The sequence below is a fragment of the Humulus lupulus genome, chromosome X, assembly GCF_963169125.1.
Source record: "Humulus lupulus chromosome X, drHumLupu1.1, whole genome shotgun sequence".
Taxonomy (NCBI): domain Eukaryota; kingdom Viridiplantae; phylum Streptophyta; class Magnoliopsida; order Rosales; family Cannabaceae; genus Humulus; species Humulus lupulus.
Genome location: NC_084802.1, coordinates 224,599,044 through 224,618,122, shown reverse-complemented (window position 1 = coordinate 224,618,122; position 19,079 = coordinate 224,599,044). Strand labels below are relative to the sequence as shown.

The 19,079-nt window shown below is 37.5% G+C and overlaps 1 protein-coding gene across 1 annotated transcript; it reads left to right on the top strand.

The window, feature by feature from the left end:
* The first annotated feature begins 2,863 nt into the window (after positions 1 to 2,863).
* On the top strand, positions 2,864 to 7,465 carry LOC133806809 (PR5-like receptor kinase). The gene is given in 7 exon segments (XM_062244897.1): positions 2,864 to 2,896; positions 2,979 to 3,280; positions 3,282 to 3,712; positions 4,119 to 4,129; positions 5,115 to 5,333; positions 6,539 to 6,814; positions 7,235 to 7,465. Coding segments are annotated over 7 exon segments (1,503 nt in total).
* Positions 7,466 to 19,079: the final 11,614 nt, after the last annotated feature.

The window sequence follows — 19,079 nt, the reverse complement described above, 5'->3', positions numbered from 1 at the left end:
AAAAAATGCATAGATACGTCATGTGTCTTTAATTTATCCTTTTGAAATTTTTAAATTTTGTATTCATTAAATATGCATAAGTTATATTTTGTGAATTATTACTGGATAACATAATAAACGATTACAAATAATATTACAAGAAGGATATATTTTCTATATGGAAATTTTCTTTTCTAGAAGAGTTGTCATATTTTCTATACTATTAGCATTAGTCATAAAGTTTGTGTTAATTTATATTAAGAGAGTATTCTTTTTTATCTAAACTATTATTTTATTCTTTTATAATTTGGTCTAGGTTTATTTTTTCTATACTATAAATATTTTTCTGTATAAGATATATCGTCTTCACATTAAGAAAATTTATATTAAATTGTTTTACTAATATTGTTTCTCTACTAAAATTATTATTTTTCTTTCTGCAACTAGTAAAGACGTGGCATATATCTCCACAAGAAAAATATATTATTTTATTTTGATAATCTCATTTATCATTATATTGTCTATCTTTTTTAAGAAAATGTATTTTAACGTTACTTCGACTTTTTATTCTCTTTATATTTTTTATTATGTCTTGGTTTATACTCTCTATCTTTTATTTTATATTGTTGTGAAGTAAATATATTACTACAAAAATTAAAATTGTCTCCTTTTAATTGTTTTTATATTTGGATAAAAGTACATTTATCTACTAAATATTTTAGGATAAAATTTATACTAATACTTAAACTATCCATGGTCGTATTTCTAGTGTGTGCCATGTTATTATTCCATGAATTTACTAATTTGTTCCTATAGCTCCAGGTAATTTTATTAGTATTTTATCTCCTAATTCACTATTAATAGCGTTACCTGAAATACTTCCTAATTTTACAAAATCATTAATATAAACTTTAATATATTTCCAATTCCTAATATATATTTGTTCTGGTTTTTTCATATCATCTTCTTAAACATTTAATAATCCACTATTAGGATCTTCTCCAGTTATTAAAATATGTATTTTATTAACAAAACTATGAGGATTATTTCTTAAATCAATTCATTCTTTTATTTCATTAGGGAACTGAGCTTTATACATCTCCCAATGTGCTTTTACTGTTTCTCCTAAATAATTTTCTAAATAAGCAAACATTTCTTCTCCAATGTGATTATGCTCATTTTGTATATATTCTCTAGTAGAGAAACAATGTTAGTAAAACAATTTAATATGGATTTCCTTAATGTGAAGACGATATGTCTTATACATAAAATATTTATTGTATAGAAAAAATAAACCTAGACCAAATTATAAAAGAATAAAATAATAGTTTAAACGAAGAAGAATACTCTCTTAATATAAATTAACACAAAATTTATGACTAATGCTAATAGTATAGAAAAATGAGAGAAATTTAGTTTTTCTAGTAATATATTTACTTCACAACAATATGGAATAAAAGATAGAGAGTATAAATCAACACATAATAAAATATATAAAGAGAATAAGAAGTACTATCAATTAAAACGAAGTAACGCTAAAAGACAGTTTCTTCAAAAAAGTAGACATGTAAGAAGATATAATGATGAATAAGATTATCGAAATAAAATAATATGTTTTTCTTGTGGAAAGATAGAACACGTCTCTACTAGTTGCAGAAAGAAAAATAATAATTTTAGTAGAGAAGCAATGTTAGTAGAATAATTTAATATGAATTTCCTTAAATGTTGAAGACAATATGTATGATACAGAAAATATTTATAGCATAAAAAAATAGACCTATAACAAATTAAAAAAAACAAAATAATAATTAAGATGAAGAAGAATAATATAAATTAACACAAAATTTATGACTAATACTAATAATATAGAAAACATTTATCATTCTTGTAATATCTTATCCAGTAATAATTCACAAAATATATATAATTCACAAAATATAACTTATGCATATTTAATGAATACAAAATTTCAAATTTTCAAAAGAATAAATTAAAGACACATGATATATCTATGCATTTTTTTTTGTGGAGAGATAGTAAAAAATTCAAGTATACCTAGATAAAAAAACAAAAAAAGAAAACAAAGGGTTATCTCCAATATAAAATTAATGAGTATTTCATTATTTGGGTTTTGGTTTTCAATAAATCGGTCCACTAATGTCAGATTAGCACTCCCCTGTATATATATATATATAAATTCAAGAAAGTTAAACTAATATATATATATATATATATATATATATAATTTAAAAACCGTATATATGGGGCGTTCACGCCCGCACCAAAAAAACTTCCCAATATATATATCTTCTTAGCACTATCTAGTAGGTAGGCCCTGCGATCCGTTAGTGGGCAGAAATTTCGCCTTGCATGGTGTGGCCACATTTATATTTCTTTACTTTTTCTTCATAGCTTGATCATGTTTGACCTTTCTTGGTCACGTGAACTTAAATAACTTTTGTCATTACATAACAGCAGATAATATTATATTCCTCCATCCTCCAGCACCCACTTTGTTATTCTCTCTTTCTTTTTTATTTATTTTATGAGAATTGCTCGTGTCATATAGTTATTATATAGTCATAGATGTAATTTAATATTAGCATCTATTTAATTAAATTTAATAATTATTATAAAGTATGCTAATTAATCATAGAATAATACTTTGATTATGTTGTTAGGCACTGCCAAATAGTAACACTCTGCCAAATAGTAGCCTATGCGTACTCAGATTTTATTCTCCAAAACTCATGTTTCTGACAAGACTAATTTTTCTCATTGCCTTCAACTCCCTCTAGTCCTTAATTATATATAGCATGTATATCTCCCATTCCATTACCATTAATATCAAAATAGCTATTCTGATCATTTTTCTTCTCTAAATATGGATTTGAACTTCTCCCACTCTTCTTCCAATGTTTACATTATGAGGATCACTCTCATTTTGCTTATAATCTTCAAAGGTAACATTATATATTTTAAGTTGCATGTCTAGCTAGTTATTATATTATATTTATCAATATATATATAACATTGATATACGTAAATTGTGTTTATTTTAATTGGTTAATTTAGGCACGTCGGGAGCTAAATTTACACTAAAAAACAAATGCGGCTACACAGTGTGGCCCGGAATTTTATCTAATGCGGGCAGCGACAGACTACACAGCACCGGATTCGAACTTCCACAGGGCGGGTCTCGGTCTTTCCAAGCCCCACCCAACTGGTCGGGTCGATTCTGGGGCCGGACCGGTTGTACATTTGACTCGGTCACCGGTCAAGGCAGCTGCACCACCGGAGACTGGATCGAACCAGCTTGAGTGCAATGGCGCCGGGGCCAACCCACCTGCCACTCTAGCTGAGTTCACGGTCGCTTCGGGAACCCTGGACTTCTACGACGTGAGCTTAGTAGATAAGCATAATCTTCCATTGGTGGTGGACGCGAGTGGTGGGTCGGGCTCGTGTTTGTCAACCGGGTGCGTCACCGACCTGAACCAGCAATGCCCGTCGGAGCTGAGAGTCGGGAATAGTGAGGAGTGTAAGAGCGCGTGTGAGGTATTTGCTAAGCCTGAGTATTGTTGTAACGGAGAGCACGGATCACCGGCGACTTGTAAGCCGACGGTGTATTCCGAGATATTTAAATCGGCGTGTCCGAAGTCGTATAGCTATGCTTACGACGATCCCACGAGTACATTTACTTGTGCTGGAGCTGATTACACCATAACATGCTGCCGTTCCTCCACAAGATAATTAAGGATATATTTTATTTTTCGAATATAACTTAGGTTATGTTAATTATTATTAAATAACTTTATCTGCTATATTAATTAATTATTTTAGATAATGAATGTTCAGGTTCTAGTTGAACATTTAATAAAAATATAAACAATATAATAAACTATGGATGATATATGATGCATAACGAATAAATAAAAAAATAAACAATACATATTTATGTGGTTCAGTAATATATGTGTGATTATTGCCTATATCAACGGTAATAGAAGATTACAACAAAAGGAGCATAGCCCATCATCTTTATCGCTTAAACAACTTAGATAGATTTGTGGTATAAATTTCTTTTTGTATCTTAAGACGTTTATTTTGCTGGATATAGCTAGCTTGTAGTAATTTTGTAGCAAGCTTAACTATGCAAGATTGGAAACATATATGAATTTGTAGCAAGCTAAGTTATGCAAGGCTCGAGAATGCATATATATATATATATATTGGTAGCTAGATTATGCAAGGTTGGAAGTATGTATCATCTTCTAGTAAACTAGGTTATGCAAGGTTGGAGAATGCCTATATATATATATATATATAGATTGGTAGCTAGATTATGCAAGGTTGGAAATATGTACGATCTTCTAGTAAGCTAGGTTATGCAAGGTTGGAGAATGCATATATATATATATATATGGGTAATAGAGTTTGTAATCAAGTTTGTGCAAGGTTGGAAATATATCTATATGTGTTAGGGTGAGAAAGTGTGGTGTAGGTTATGATGATCAACCTAATCTGTTTGAGAAAAGTTGACTTAGGCTAAGAAGAGCTAGTTTATGGAGAGGCACGCTAATGATAAGTATGAATCTTATCTTCCTTTCTGTCTGTCTCATAGCTTCTGTTGGCCGTCCTTTTATAAGTCAGGGCTGCTTGCTAGAGAAGCTGTGACTTGCAGAAAAATGCTAGAATGCAACACGTAACTTGCAGGAAAAGGTTAAAATACCACACGTGTTATCTATCGAAATTTGTTTGTTTTTGTAGGCTTTTTTCATAGCATTCTTGTAATAAAAACTAAGTATCATGTCTCATTATCGCACAATTCCGTTTTTAACCACGTCGTTTATTTTATGCTTCAACAATGAATCTGCTATATATTAGCAGTGCAGTTTTGTTTTCAGCAAATATTAATTAATTCCGTTTTGCTTTCATACAACTTTTTTCAAATCGTACCTTTTTAACTTTTGTTGTTCACAAGTTAACACAGCTAATTGGTATAATAATATGTGTCGTATATATTTCATTATATATTTATATATGTAGCTGAAAAGTTACTTATTAATGATTATGATTAAGATATTTGCCAAAAATTTAATATATTTTAAATTAATTTTGTTGTATTTTAATTATACAGTCAAAAATCTGCAAGAGATACCTCTACAAGTAGCACAAGTACGTGTACAAGCACAACAAACGGGTCACCCATGGATGGGTCAACATATGTGGATAATAGCTCATGGTTACCAAACTTTGTGACTGGGGACTCATCCCAGCCCCATTTTTCTTATGCTTTTCACGCTACATTGACAATGTTCCATCACTTTGTTCCTCTATTCGATACTAGAGAAATTGTAATTGAAGCCCAATTTTCGAGGCCATGTGCATAAATATATATCTTACATATTATATAAATGGTTTGTTGGATATTTTGAATGAAAAAAAAAAATTGGATTGTTGTCTCACATTGCTTGGGAATAAAATTGTGCCTTAGGAAAATTCTATATATAGAGATTAGTGGTCTTAGTTAAATTACACAAAAAACTTATAATTATATATATTTGTCTTCCTTTGAAGATTGAGATATATATATTTTCAATAGTATTTTTTTTCTTTCTATTCTTTAGAGTTCTTAGATCTGTTCTAGTGTGATAGAGTTCAGGTATATTTGGTTCGGCGAAGTAATTGAGTTACTTGTCGTTCACCGTTATATCCTGGGAGATAGACGTCGAAACTTCGTAGAGGCGGCGAATCTGTTTTAAGAAAATTGTGTGTTACACAGGCCTCGGCTTTTATTTTGTTCTTTATAATTATTGTCTAATTTAATTATAATTGCTATTTATATTATAATTATTTATATTATGTTATTTATAATTATAATATTGTTATATATATTATAAGTTATTTATATTGTATTATTTATAATTATAATATTGTTATATATATTATAAGTTATTTATATTGCATTATTTATAATTATAATATTTATGTATCTTTAATTTAGTAGATATAAATATTGTATTTATCATATTGCGTTTATTCAAGTATTATATACGTTATGTTTTATCCTACAATCTTAAAACAGATTATTGTTTAAATATAATATTTGAATGTTAGATATATTTTATATTATTATAAATATATCTATCAGTGATATTTCTATATCTATATATTGAAAGATATTGTTATTGCGAAAAGTTCGTTTGAACTTAAATCTCACTAGAGAAGTTCTGGGAATTGAATATTTTCAAAGAAACTAGACTGCGGAGGCAGGGGCTAGACCCATCTTCTAGTATTCTTTGGAAATTATCTAGTAGAGATATTTGAGGCTGGATAAATACTCAAAGAAATATTCTACGAGAGGCTAGACCACGAATGGCTGGGTTTTTTACCCTTCCAGGCTAACCTAAGAATTTTCTTTAAGTTTGATTTAATAAATCTATCAATCATGGTGTCTGAGATAAACCTAGTCAATTCCAACCCAATGGAGTGGTGGATTGATACTGGTGCCACTCGGCATGTATGCTCAGACAAGAGTCTGTTCAAATCTTTTGAATAGGTAGATAATGGCGAGAAGATTTTCATGGGAAATTCTGCCACATCTAAAATTGCGGGTCAAGAAAGTGTGATCCTAAAAATGACTTCTGGAAAGGAGCTAACTCTGAACAACGTACTGTACGTACCAGAGATCCGGAAAAACCTAGTGTCTGGTTCACTGATGAACAAACACGGATTCCGAATTGTATTTGAGTCAGACAAAGTTGTTCTATCCAAAAGTGGAATGTATGTGGGAAGTGGTTATGTAACTGATGGGTTGTTTAAACTCAATGTAATGGTAGTTTAACCAATTATCAATAAAGTTAATAACTCTTCTACTTACTTGCTTGAGTCTTCCAATGTTTGGCATGGTAGACTAGGACATGTTAATTATGATACTCTACGGAGATTAATTAACTTGAATCACATACCAAAATCCCACATTGATTCAAATCATAAGTATGAAACCTGTGTTGAGGCAAAACTAACAAGGTCTTCCTTCAAAACGATTGAAAGGAATAATGAACCCCTAAATTTAATTCATATCGATGTATGTGATTTAAAATTTGTTCAAACAAGGGGAGGCAATAAGTATTTTATTACTTTTGTCGATGATAGCACGAAATATTGCTATGTGTATTTGCTGAAAAGCAAAGATGAGGCTATAGAGAAATTTGTTCTCTATAAGACCGAAGTTGAGAATCAACTTAACAAAAAGATTAAGGTGTCGAGAAGTGATGGAGGTGGTGAATATGAATCACCATTTCGTGAATTCTGTGCAAAAAATGGAATCATCCATGAAAACACTGCACCTTATTCACCTCAGCAAAATGGTGTTGCTGAACGGAAAAATCGTACATTGAAAGAGATGATGAATGCGATGTTGATTAGTTCTGGATTGCCGCAGAACATGTGGGGAAAAGCTATCTTATCAGCTAATTATCTTTAAATAAGATACCCAAAAAGAAAGAAGATAAGACCCCTTATGAGTTATGGAAAGGAACAAAACCTTCCTTCAAATACTTAAGAGTGTGGGGGTGTCTTGCCAAAGTGGTTGTACCTTTACCAAAAATGGTAAAAATAGGTCCAAAAACTATTGATTGCATTTTCATTGGTTATGCACATAATAGTAGTGCGTATCGGTTTTTGGTGTATGAGTCTAAAATATCTGACATACACAAAAACACGATAATGGAATCCAGAAATGCGTCGTTCTTTGAACACGTATTTCCTCTTAGATCAAAAGAGGATTCAAGTTCGTTGAAACGAACACATGAGACTATTGCTGAAATAGTCAGGATCAAAGTCAAGAATGTGAGGATGAACCTAGACGTAGCAAAAGAATTAGAACAAAAAAATCTTTTGGTCCAGATTTTCTGACCTATTTGCTAGAAGGTGAACCTCAAAGCTTTGATGAAGCTGTGAACTCCATTGAAGGCTCTTTATGGAAAGATGCTATTAATAGGGAGATTGAATCCATACTTCAAAATCACACCTGGGAGTTAGTATATCTTCCCCCAGGATGTAAGCCTTTAGGGGCCAAATGGATTTTCAAAAGGAAAATTAAATTTGATGGTTCAATTGATAAGTACAAGGCACGACTTGTAATTAAAGGTTATAAGCAGTGTGAAGGCCTTAATTACTTTGACACTTATTCTCCTGTGATGAGAATAAATTCCATTAGGATGATACTTGCTATTGCTGCGTTACGCAATCTTGAAGTACATCAAATGGATGTGAAAACTACTTTTCTAAATGGGGATTTAAATGAAGAAATTTATATGGAACAACCCGATGAATTTTCCTCCCCAGGTCAAGAAAGAAAAGTATGTAAATTGGTGAAATCTTTATATGGTTTAAAGCAAGCACCAAAACAATGGCATGAGAAATTTGACCAAACTATGTTGGCAAATGGCTTCAAAATCAATGAATGCGATAAATGTATTTATGTTAAAGAAACAGATAATGACTATGTCATTTTGTGTCTTTACGTAGATGACATGCTCATTGTTGGAAGCAGTGATAAGATGATCAAATCTATCAAGAGTATGTTGAACTCGAAATTTGACATGAAAGATATGGGTCTAGCAGATGTCATTTTGGGGATTCAAATCTCAAGGACATCTGATAAGATCATTCTAAGTCAGTCACATTATGTGGACAAAATTCTTGAGAAATTTAACAAAGAAGATTCTGGTGTATCCAGAACCCCTATAGATTCGAGTCTACATTTATTCAAGAACAAAGGGGAGAGTGTCTCTCAGGTAGAGTACTCTAGAATTATTGGAAGTCTAATGTACTTAATGAGTTGTACAAGACCTGATATAGCCTACGCAGTTAGTAAACTTAGTAGATACACGAGTAATACAGGGTCTGACCACTGGAAAGGAATAACAAGAGTACTTAGGTACTTACGATTTACTCGTAGCTATGGGCTGCACTATACTAAATATCCAGCAGTACTTGAAGGGTATTGTGATGCTAATTGGATATCTGATATGAAAGATTCAAAATCTACGAGTGGATATGTGTTCACACTCGGTGGTGCAGCTGTATCATGGAAATCTTCTAAACAAACGGTAATAGCTAGATCCACGATGGAATCTGAGTTTATTGCCTTAGACAAGTGTGGTGAAGAAGCTGAATGGCTTTGTCAATTTTTAGAAGATATTCCAAAATGGCCTAAACCAGTGCCAGCTATTGGCTTACATTGCGATAGTCAATCTACAATTGGTAGGGCGCATAATAATATGTATAATGGTAAGTCTAGACATATACGTCGTAGACACAATACCATTAGACAACTACTCTCAACTGGAGTTATCTCTATTGACTATGTGAAGTCAAAGGATAATATTGCGAATCCGCTAACCAAAGGGTTAAATAGAGAGTTGGTTGAAAAATCATCGAGGGGAATGGGTCTAAAGCCCATGAATGAATAAAGTCAATACAGTAGACACCCCACCTAGTTGACTGGAGATCCCAAGATCTAGGTTCAAAGGGACAACTAAAACTGTAAAGACTATGTTGGATCACTGTGGGAGTTATCCTCATTGTCCATTCCTATGATGAAACAGTGATAACCGTAAGGAAAAGGTTAAGCTATGCTTTTAATGATTTCTTATGCGTCGAAATGTCGAGCAGAGTAATACGGGTTACTCTTAATTAAGAAAATCACCTATGTGAGAGAGAAGATGGGCCGCTTCTATAGGGATTGAATAAGGGCTCAATTCCTAGAATATCTCTTGCAGAACCAGGGAAATGTTCAGGGCCAAAACGAACATAATCTTGAGAACCAATATATGTCAGGAAGATTCCTGTGTGTGGTATATCATCGTTTACACGAATGGCAAAACAGTTCAAAGACATCGCGTCTACTGATCAGCTAGTAAAGTAAATATACTTACACTAGGGAAGGTTCAAAGGGTAACACCTACCTATCCTATGCAAGTTTCTAGTGTTGAACTCTATCACCTAGGTCTATTTCTTTTGATGGTTTTTCTTGAGTCTGTTTTTTCATTCATGTGGGGGATTGTTGGATATTTTGAATGAAAAAACAAATTGGATTGTTGTCCCACATTGCTTGGGAATAAAATTGTGCCTTAGGAAAATTCTATATATAGAGATTAGTGGTCTTAGTTTAAATTACACCAAAAACTTATACTGATATATATTTGTCTTCCTTTGAAGATTGAGATATATATATTTTCAATAGTGTTTTTTTCTTTCTACTCTTTAGAGTTCTTAGATCTGTTCTAGTGTGATAGAGTTCGGGTATATTTGGTTCAGCGAAGTAATTGAGTTACTTGTCGTTCACCGTTGTATCCTAGGAGATAGACGTCGAAACCTCGTAGAAGCAGCGAATCTGTTTTAAGGAAACTGTGTGTTACACAGGCCTCGGCTTTTATTTTGTTCTTTATAATTATTGTCTAATTTAATTATAATTACTATTTATATTATAATTATTTATATTATGTTATTTATAATTATAATATTGTTATATATATTATAAGTTATTTATAATTATAATATTGTTATATATATTATAAGTTATTTATATTGCATTATTTATAATTATAATATTTATGTATCTTTAATTTAGTAGATATAAATATTGTATTTATCATATTGCGTTTATTCAAGTATTATATACGTTATGTTTTATCCTACATGGCTATCAAACATTATTTCGTATTTAACAGAATTTAGGATATTTTATATTTAACAGAATTTAGTATGGTTTAACAGAATTTGGTATGACTTTAACAAAATATGCTAAAAAAAAGTTACAGTTTAACAGTAATAGTAAATAACCTTTCGCACATTTTCAGAAGTATACATCCTTTCAAGAGCACACAACCTTTCAGAAGTACACAACCTTTCGCATTCAGTAACACATTATAAATAGATAAACATTATCTCATCAAACCTCCTCTCTCATCATTATAAACTCTCAAATAATAAAAAATACCTCCTGAAACATACTGTGGATGAGATAAATGAAAATTATGGTACTTTTTGCTTTTGGGATTTTAGAAACTAAAAGGGGAGAAAAGAACGCAAGAAAAGGAACTAATACCAACTCATCAGTTTTATTTGAGGTCTATATCAAAATCTCAAATGCTGAATAATTTATTCTTCAATCTGAATATTTAAGAGTTTCATTATCCAATTTCACTGCTTTTCCTAATACCCTTTAAAGATCTTCCATTGCAGGTTCCTATTACTTGCAAGAAGGAGCTATTTTCCTCACTCATCTTTCTCTATAATAATAATATCATGCCTTTAATTTCAAATTATGCAATCATCTTCTTCTCTTTTGGGAAATTTATGTCATTTTCATGCAAGTAACAACACATCATTTCTTCATTCGCAAGTCGTTTCATACTTTATTATATTGGGAAAGTTCCATACATTGATTGTATTTGCATAAAACATTCACTTTTTTTATCTCTACATAACTCATCCTCTTTTGTTAAGATTGAAGTACTATTATGATAGTCTTTTGGATTCAGTCTTTAATATTATGCATGAAAACATACGAGTGAGTTATTAGCAATCTTAATCTTGTTCTTCTTTTCTTAGCAAAGACCAAAAAAAAATATGAGGTTTATTTCACTTGCAGAAATTATTGAAGTAATACAGTTTGATTTCATCCATGAAACTTTTACAGAAACATTAAAAAGGTTAGTGAGATTTCTTTTCATATAGTAATAACATAGTAAAATTAGATGGGTACATATGCAAGTTTCAAATTAGTAATCTTGCAAAAACTGGAAAGAAAAAAAAAACTACATTAGTTTAAACAAACAGAGAGAAAAAAACTAATTCTTATTTACATAAACATAGAAACTAAATTCAAAGGTAAAAGTTACATCTCATATTGTTTTTTACAAAAGTTACATCATCCAAACAACCAGTTTAAATTAAATAATTGTTAGTTGTACTTTTTAAAGTTTGTTACTTATAAATATTTTTAAAAAATAATTTTTATAAATTACTAATATCATTATTATCGAACACAGTCTAACTTTTATGTTTTGGCTATTAACCAGAGTCTCGTGATTATTTAAAAAAGAATGTTTAAAGATAGATAAGATAGATAGAACTTTGAGACTGTGAGACATACATGACAATTGAGGATTGGTTTCTATATTAGAATAATATGGAGATTGTTGATTTGATTCTTATTACTTTCATAGTTGGAGAAGGTGATGAACAGATAAGGCAAACCTGTCCTGTGTGTTTGGAGGAATTTGAAGTGGGAACGAGCTATGCACATATACCACTATTGACGCGGTTCTTCGCCAACAGGTAATTAAGAAAATAAGAGGAAGGGATTAGTGCTTATGTTGAACCGAAATAGATGAATGATCTTTTATAAATGAGCTGGTGACACAATTACGTTTTTAGGTGGTTCAAAGGTTAAAATCTTTCTACTCCACCAGTCAATGTTATTGCTATATGTTTGGTATTCTTTTAGAGGGTATTTCTTACACAATAGAATCCAACCCTTTGCAACTCCCAGGGTCTCCATATTTATAGGAGAGGGCACCTGGGAGTTGGTAAAAAGGTCATCCAGTGACCTTCTTACCTATCATGTCAACTCTGTGACATTCATGATTAATTCCTAAAACCTGACACATGAAGTGTGGTCTAATCAATAGGTAAGGGGGATAATGGGCCGCACGGCCCAACCCAGTCGTGGGTGTCTGAATGCGCACGTTCATGCTGCGTGTCTGAGAAGTCAAGGATATATCAGACACGTGATGTCTGATATATGCACGTTTACCTTGCGTGGTTGACTTTATAAAAGGTCACAACCTCCAACTCTAGCTCGTACCACGAGCTGGAAGCTTCCCTCGACCCGTGGCCTTCAAAGTCCAAACTCAGTCTAATCTTGGCGAACCCTTAGGTTACCTCAAGCTGAGGAGGTAGGATCTTTCTATGGCAGCTCCGGTCTTGGGGATGTCCACGTGGTAGACATGATTAGGCCGTATCTCACGATTAGGCCGTATCTCAGCTTGCTAACAGCCCGTGGGAAAACCAAGGCGTACATTTGCCCCCTAAGTCCCTGCTCGTGGTACACGAGGTTGTATAGGGCCACAGTAGGGGCTTTTAGGCTTCCCCATGAACTCTTCATATTCCACATTTTACGCAGGCGCCGAATACGTGGAACATCGTGGTTGGTGACGGTACGTCTTCCGAGAACCGCATTTAATGGCCTAGCCTATACTCAGCCGTCGTTTCGTCTTTCGAGTGGAGAGCATTGGATCCGACATTAGGGCAATCCAACGGCCCTCCTCACGTGGCCCTTCACGTATATAAAAGGGGTGGCCACCTTACGCATGGGCCACTCGTTCGTTTGAAATTTTTCAGAAATTTTCTTCTTCTGCTCTCTTTATTTTCAAAAGAAAAAACCTCTTCTTTCTGGCTGCCATTCCCAGCATTCAAGAAGTTCAAGTGTAAGGGCTCCTTCGAAGCTTTGGAATCAACTACTCCGACGAAGCCCCAACCCAGGCGATCCCTTCGTCCTCTTCTCAACCAGAACATTCTGTAAGTCTCCTGACTGTGCATGTTTTGAAATTATTTTTCACTGTAGCTTAGGTAAATATTTACTGTAGCCACATGCAAGGTTTTGTTGGTTTTTTGTGGGCACGAAGGGTGAAAGCCTTTTAGGTTAGGGTATCGTTTGCAGTAGAAAACCATTTAGGAGCATTGGTGCGTTTTCTGGGGAAATTTTCTGGGTAGGATTTTAGGTATGTTTGTTTAAAATACCCAGTATTTTGGGTGCAAAACCGGGTAGCTTAGGGGACACGCTTCACATGCGGTTTTGCCTCTCTTGCCTACCGAAACTTTCCTTCCAAGGCAAATTCTATCCTGACCCTCCTGACACACGAATTCTGAGTAATCGGGGATCTATTGGGAGCACAGGCGCGTGTTCATAGAACCGCGTGGTCTCACTCTCTACGGGCTGGGCTTACCTCAGCTCATGTCAAGGAAACACATTCAGATTTTTCTCCATTTTTAGGTCGCCTTCTTCTAAAATTTCTTATTTTTGTTCGCTAGGCGACCAGATGGGACCCAAGAAGAACACTCCCAAGAAGTCCGTAGGAAGCTCGTCCTCCCAAAAAAACAAGGGAAAGGAGGTGATGGCTGAATCCCCGATTCCCAACTTCGGGCCAGCAGTGGAACGGGAGCTCGAGGTGGCCCCCGACGCATTCTTTGAGGCAGAGAGGATCGTCTCGAAGATCACTGACCAGGCGAGGGTAAACAAAATATTCCTCTCCCATAACATCGAGCTGGGGAGAGGAACCGTGGTTGCCCGACCTCCCTTAGAAGGCGAGCGGAGCTGCGCGCCGCTTGATGAGGTGTTCTCGGCCTAGAGCGACGAACATTTTAAGGTGGGGGCCTTCCTCCCGTTGGACCAGTACTTCGCCGATTTCCTCAACTACGTGAGGTTGGCCCCATTCCAGCTCCCCCCAACTCTTACCGTTTGTTGGCGGGGTTAAGATACTTGTTCTTGAGACAGGAGTGGGAGGTCCCCACTCCTACAGACATTCTGTACTTCTTCTGCCTCAAGGCCAGCCCAGAGCAGCGGGGGCGAGGTGACATGTTTTATTACTTAACCCGGTTCCCCAACACGGCTGCGGTCATCGAGCTGCCCAGCCACCCCAACAACTTCAAAGATCAATTCTTTATGTCGACGGGGTTTCGAAACTGCGAGCTGCATTACTTCAACCATCCTCATAAGTGCCTTTCAACCTTAGCTCGTAAGTTAAGTACCAGTTAGCTCCTCCTGTATCCATTTCTGACTTAGATTAATTCTGCAGCTATCTTCGCGAGGACAGAGAAGTCAGTGATCCTCGGGAGCCAGTACGAGACATTGGCGGGCTTCCCCCCAGTGAAAAGGACTATCATCAGCTCGTAACAGACGAGACGATGCTGGCCTGTAAGCTGATCTCCCCAGGGCAGACTCTGAACCTGAGGAGGCGCCGGGTGCCTCCCTCAGCTCGCGATATGAGGCCTATCATCGGAGAGGAGGTCGCAGGGGATGAAGATGAGGAGGACGAGGAGGACGAGGTGCCCCTCGTGAGGACGAGGAAGCGGGCGTTGGAGGTCACCCAAAGAACAGACGAGGAGAGGATCCGGTCCGGAGCAGCTGCAGGTCCCTTCGGCCAAGGTAACCCTTATACGTTTAGGAACTTAGATAGGGCCACTGCAGACCCCCGGCTAGCTAGGTTCAATCCCAGACAGATCGTCCAACGCCATCGAAGTGACCCAGACATAGATGAAACCTTGCTCCACTGCGTCGACCAGCTCATGCTGAATTACGAAAGTAGCCGCCCTATGGGTACCATAGTTGTAGACAACACCCTAGCTTTTAGGTCGATCCTATTCGAAGAGTATGGGACTAACCTTCGGTCATGGCCATCACTCTGGGAGGGTGCCATAGCTCCAGGTCTTAGGCAATACGTAGAAGAGTCTAGTCCTGAGACAGCCTCGGATCCAGAACCTGCGCCAGCTCAAGAAATAATTGCCTTAGATTCCCCCGCTAAAGCTCCGGGGCCGATGGTTGTAACCATAGATTCTTCTTCTAACTCGGGGGGTAGGATTCCCTTTAGTACATATATATACTTGAATTTCGCATTTTTTCCCTTTGTTTTTGTTTTTGCATGACTGCTAACTTGTGTACTAACCATATATTTGTTTTGCCACAGGAGATGTCTCAGTTCGAGGGAAAAAATCTGCGGGCTGTGTTCGCCGGGGGGAACTCCTCAGCGGGGGCCTCTGGGCCCAAAATGAAGAAGCTCCGGATGGCGAAGAAAGCCGCTGGGACCCCAACCAAGTCTCCTGCAAAGGAGAAAGAGCAGCCCCCAGCCGTCCAGGTCGAGGAAACTGCACCTCCTGCTGCAGGGGGGAGCATGCCCCCACCCCCTTCGCGAGCTCCAGCCTTCATCCGGGACACAGGGGCGGAGCCCGGGACTTCGGCGATTGTGCCTCCCGAGGTACGCATCCCGGTGGACCCCCAGGATCTGGAGAAGATCCCAGATGTCTTTAGGGGGACGGTGTACGAGACGGCGAACTACGCCGTCAGCCACTTCTACCGCTTCAACGAGAGGGAGCTACGGGCCATCGAAACAAGGAGCCTGGTGGGCGTGCTGGAATCTTCATTGGGCATGGCCCTAACGGTAAGTTGACCTTATCCTTTTGTGATCTTTGATTAGCATGCCTTGCCCTGTTTTTCCTTTCTCCCTTCTCTTTTTCTTAAGGCAGTTGCCTCTCCGTTTTCGCAGAGCACCTTGGCCCTTCACAGGAGCATAGCCCGGACTAAGGCCTAGCTCGAGGATATGAGGGGTGAGCATCAGGTGGTTGTGGCCACCCACCAGACTTCCTTGCAGGAGGCTAAGGATGCCCTGGCGGCCGCGCAGGCCGAGCTAGAAGAAGCCTGTCCCAAGCTTCAAGAGGTCGAGGCAACCAAAGCCGCCCTCGCCGCTGCGCAGGCAGAGCTAGACACTGTGAAGGCTGGGGCCGAGGAGGCCAAGGCCGCCCTGGAAGACGAGAAGGCATCCTCCAGCACCGCCATGGAGGACATGCTCTACCACTGCTAGGTCTACAACTCGGACGGTGATTTCTCCTTCTTGGGAGCGGACGTCTGGGAGCCCTTGCTGGAGGGGTTTAAAGATCGCCTCGAGAAAGAAGCACCTTCCGAGACCGGGGAAGTCTCCGGCGCAGCTGAGCAGGAGGGCGAGACGGCGACCTCCACGGGGCCGACTGATGGAGCCTAGGGCCTTTCCATTTTGCATCCTCTCTTTTATTATTCTCTTTTTTTTTTTTTTTTTGTAACTTTGCATGAGGTTTTTCACCTCGAGACATCTATCTATCAATTTTATTTTTAATCGATTTACTTCCTTTTGCCTTTACGCATTTTAGTTACTATTTTGAAAAACTTAGTTCGTGTTAACTTTTATCAATATCTCGTGCTCTTTAAGAAAAACAACGATCAATCGATTTAAATTAACTTCCAAGTTTTATGACCTGGTTATTTCCAGGAACTTAATTTGAAAACTTAGTTCGTGTTAACTTTTATCAATATCTCGTACTCTTTAAGAAAAACAACGATCAATCGATTTAAGTTAACTTCTAAGTTTTATGACATGGTTATTTCCAGGAGCTTAATTTGAAAACTTAGTTCGTGTTAACTTTTATCAATATCTCGTGCTCTTTAAGAAAAGCAACGATCAATCGATTTAAATTAACTTCCAAGTTTTAGAACCTGGTTGTTTCCAGGGTAGAGCTTAGTTCGCGTTAATCCTTTATCAATATCTTGCGTTTTTTAAGAAAAACAACGATCAATCGATTTGAATTAACTTCTAAGTCTTTAAGGCGACCTGGTTATATCCAGGTACCATATGCCCCCCCAAGTAACTAGGAAATGGTCTTTCGTGGTTACTTTAGATTACACTTGTAAATATGTACAATCATAAACGAAAAGGTTAATTCTCATTGTTTAATACATAAAAAATGGCCCTTAGGCCTTACAAGGGAATCATTGATAATATCTCTTTAAATGGATTGCGTTCCAAGTTCGTGGGACTGCCCATCCATTAAGCCAAGCTAATTTGTAAGTTCCTTCTTTAATGACCTCGATGATTTGATATGGCCCTTCCCAATTTGGTCCCAATACTCCGTCTTTGGGATCCTTTCCGGTTAAGAAAACCCTCCTGAGGACCAGGTCGCCCATGCTAAAGGCGCGCTTTTTGACTTTTGAGTTGAAATAACGAGTGATTTTTTGCTGGTAATGTGCGAGCTGGAGTTGCGAATCTTCTCGTCTTTCATCAACCAAGTCAAGGGAAGCGCTAAGTAGCTCGTGGTTGCGGTCCTGGTCATATGCCTGGACCCTATGCGAAAGTACCTTAATCTCCACAGGGAGGACTGCCTCACTCCCAAAGGTCAGGGAGAAAGGAGTATGACCCGTAGGAGTCCGATGCGAGGTCCGGTATGCCCACAGAACCTGGGGGAGCTGTTCTGGCCAGACCCCCTTCGCTTCATCTAGTCTCTTCTTGAGGCTTGCCTTTAACGTCTTGTTGACGGCCTCGACCTGGCCATTCGCCTGAGGATAGGCCACGGAGGAGAAACTTTTCACAATTCCATACCTTTCGCAAAATTCGATGAAGAGGTCGCTGTCGAACTGAGTCCCATTGTCGGAAACAATTTTCTTGGGCAGCCCGAATCGGCAGATAATGCTCTTAACCACAAAGTTGAGGAACTTTTTAGAAGTTATCGTTGCCAAAGGTTCTGCCTCAGCCCACTTCGTAAAGTAGTTGATGGCCACCACGGCGTAGCGAATCCCGCCTTTTCCAGTAGGGAGGGCGCCAACCAAGTCGATCCCCCAAACTGCAAACGGCCATGGGGAAGAGATCATCTTCAGCTCGACTGGGGGAGCTCGGGAAACTGAGGCGAACTGCTGGCACTTGTCGCACTTCTTGACATACGAGATCGAATCCTTGGACAGAGTGGGCCAGTAATATCCTTGCCTCAGGACCTTTAGGGCCAAGCTTTGCCCCCCCGTGTGATCTCTGTAAAAACCCTCATGCACTTCCTGCAGGATGGCTTTTGCTTTGCCTGGAAGAACACATCGTAGGAGAGGTAGGGAGTGCCCACGTCGGTATAGCACCCCGTCTACTATCGTATACCTGGGAGCTTGATAAAGCACTCGTCGCGCATCATTACGACCTTCAGGTAGCTTCCCCTCGGTGAGATACTCAAGGATGGGGGTCATCCAGGTCGGTCTAGCGTCGATCATCTCGACCTTCGTTCTGGCTTCTTCTACACTTGGTTTTTCCAAGAACTCTACTGGAACTAAACCCAGAGCCTCCGTCTCCCCGGAAGTGGCGAGCTTGGCAAGAGCGTCCGCGTTAGCGTTTTGTTCCCGAGGTATCTGCTCGATTGAGCCTCGCCCAAATGCAGACAACTCGACTTTTACCTTCGCTAGGTAGGCAGCCATCTTGGGTCCTCGTGCTTGATATTCGCCCAGCACCTGGTTTACCACGAGCTGGGAA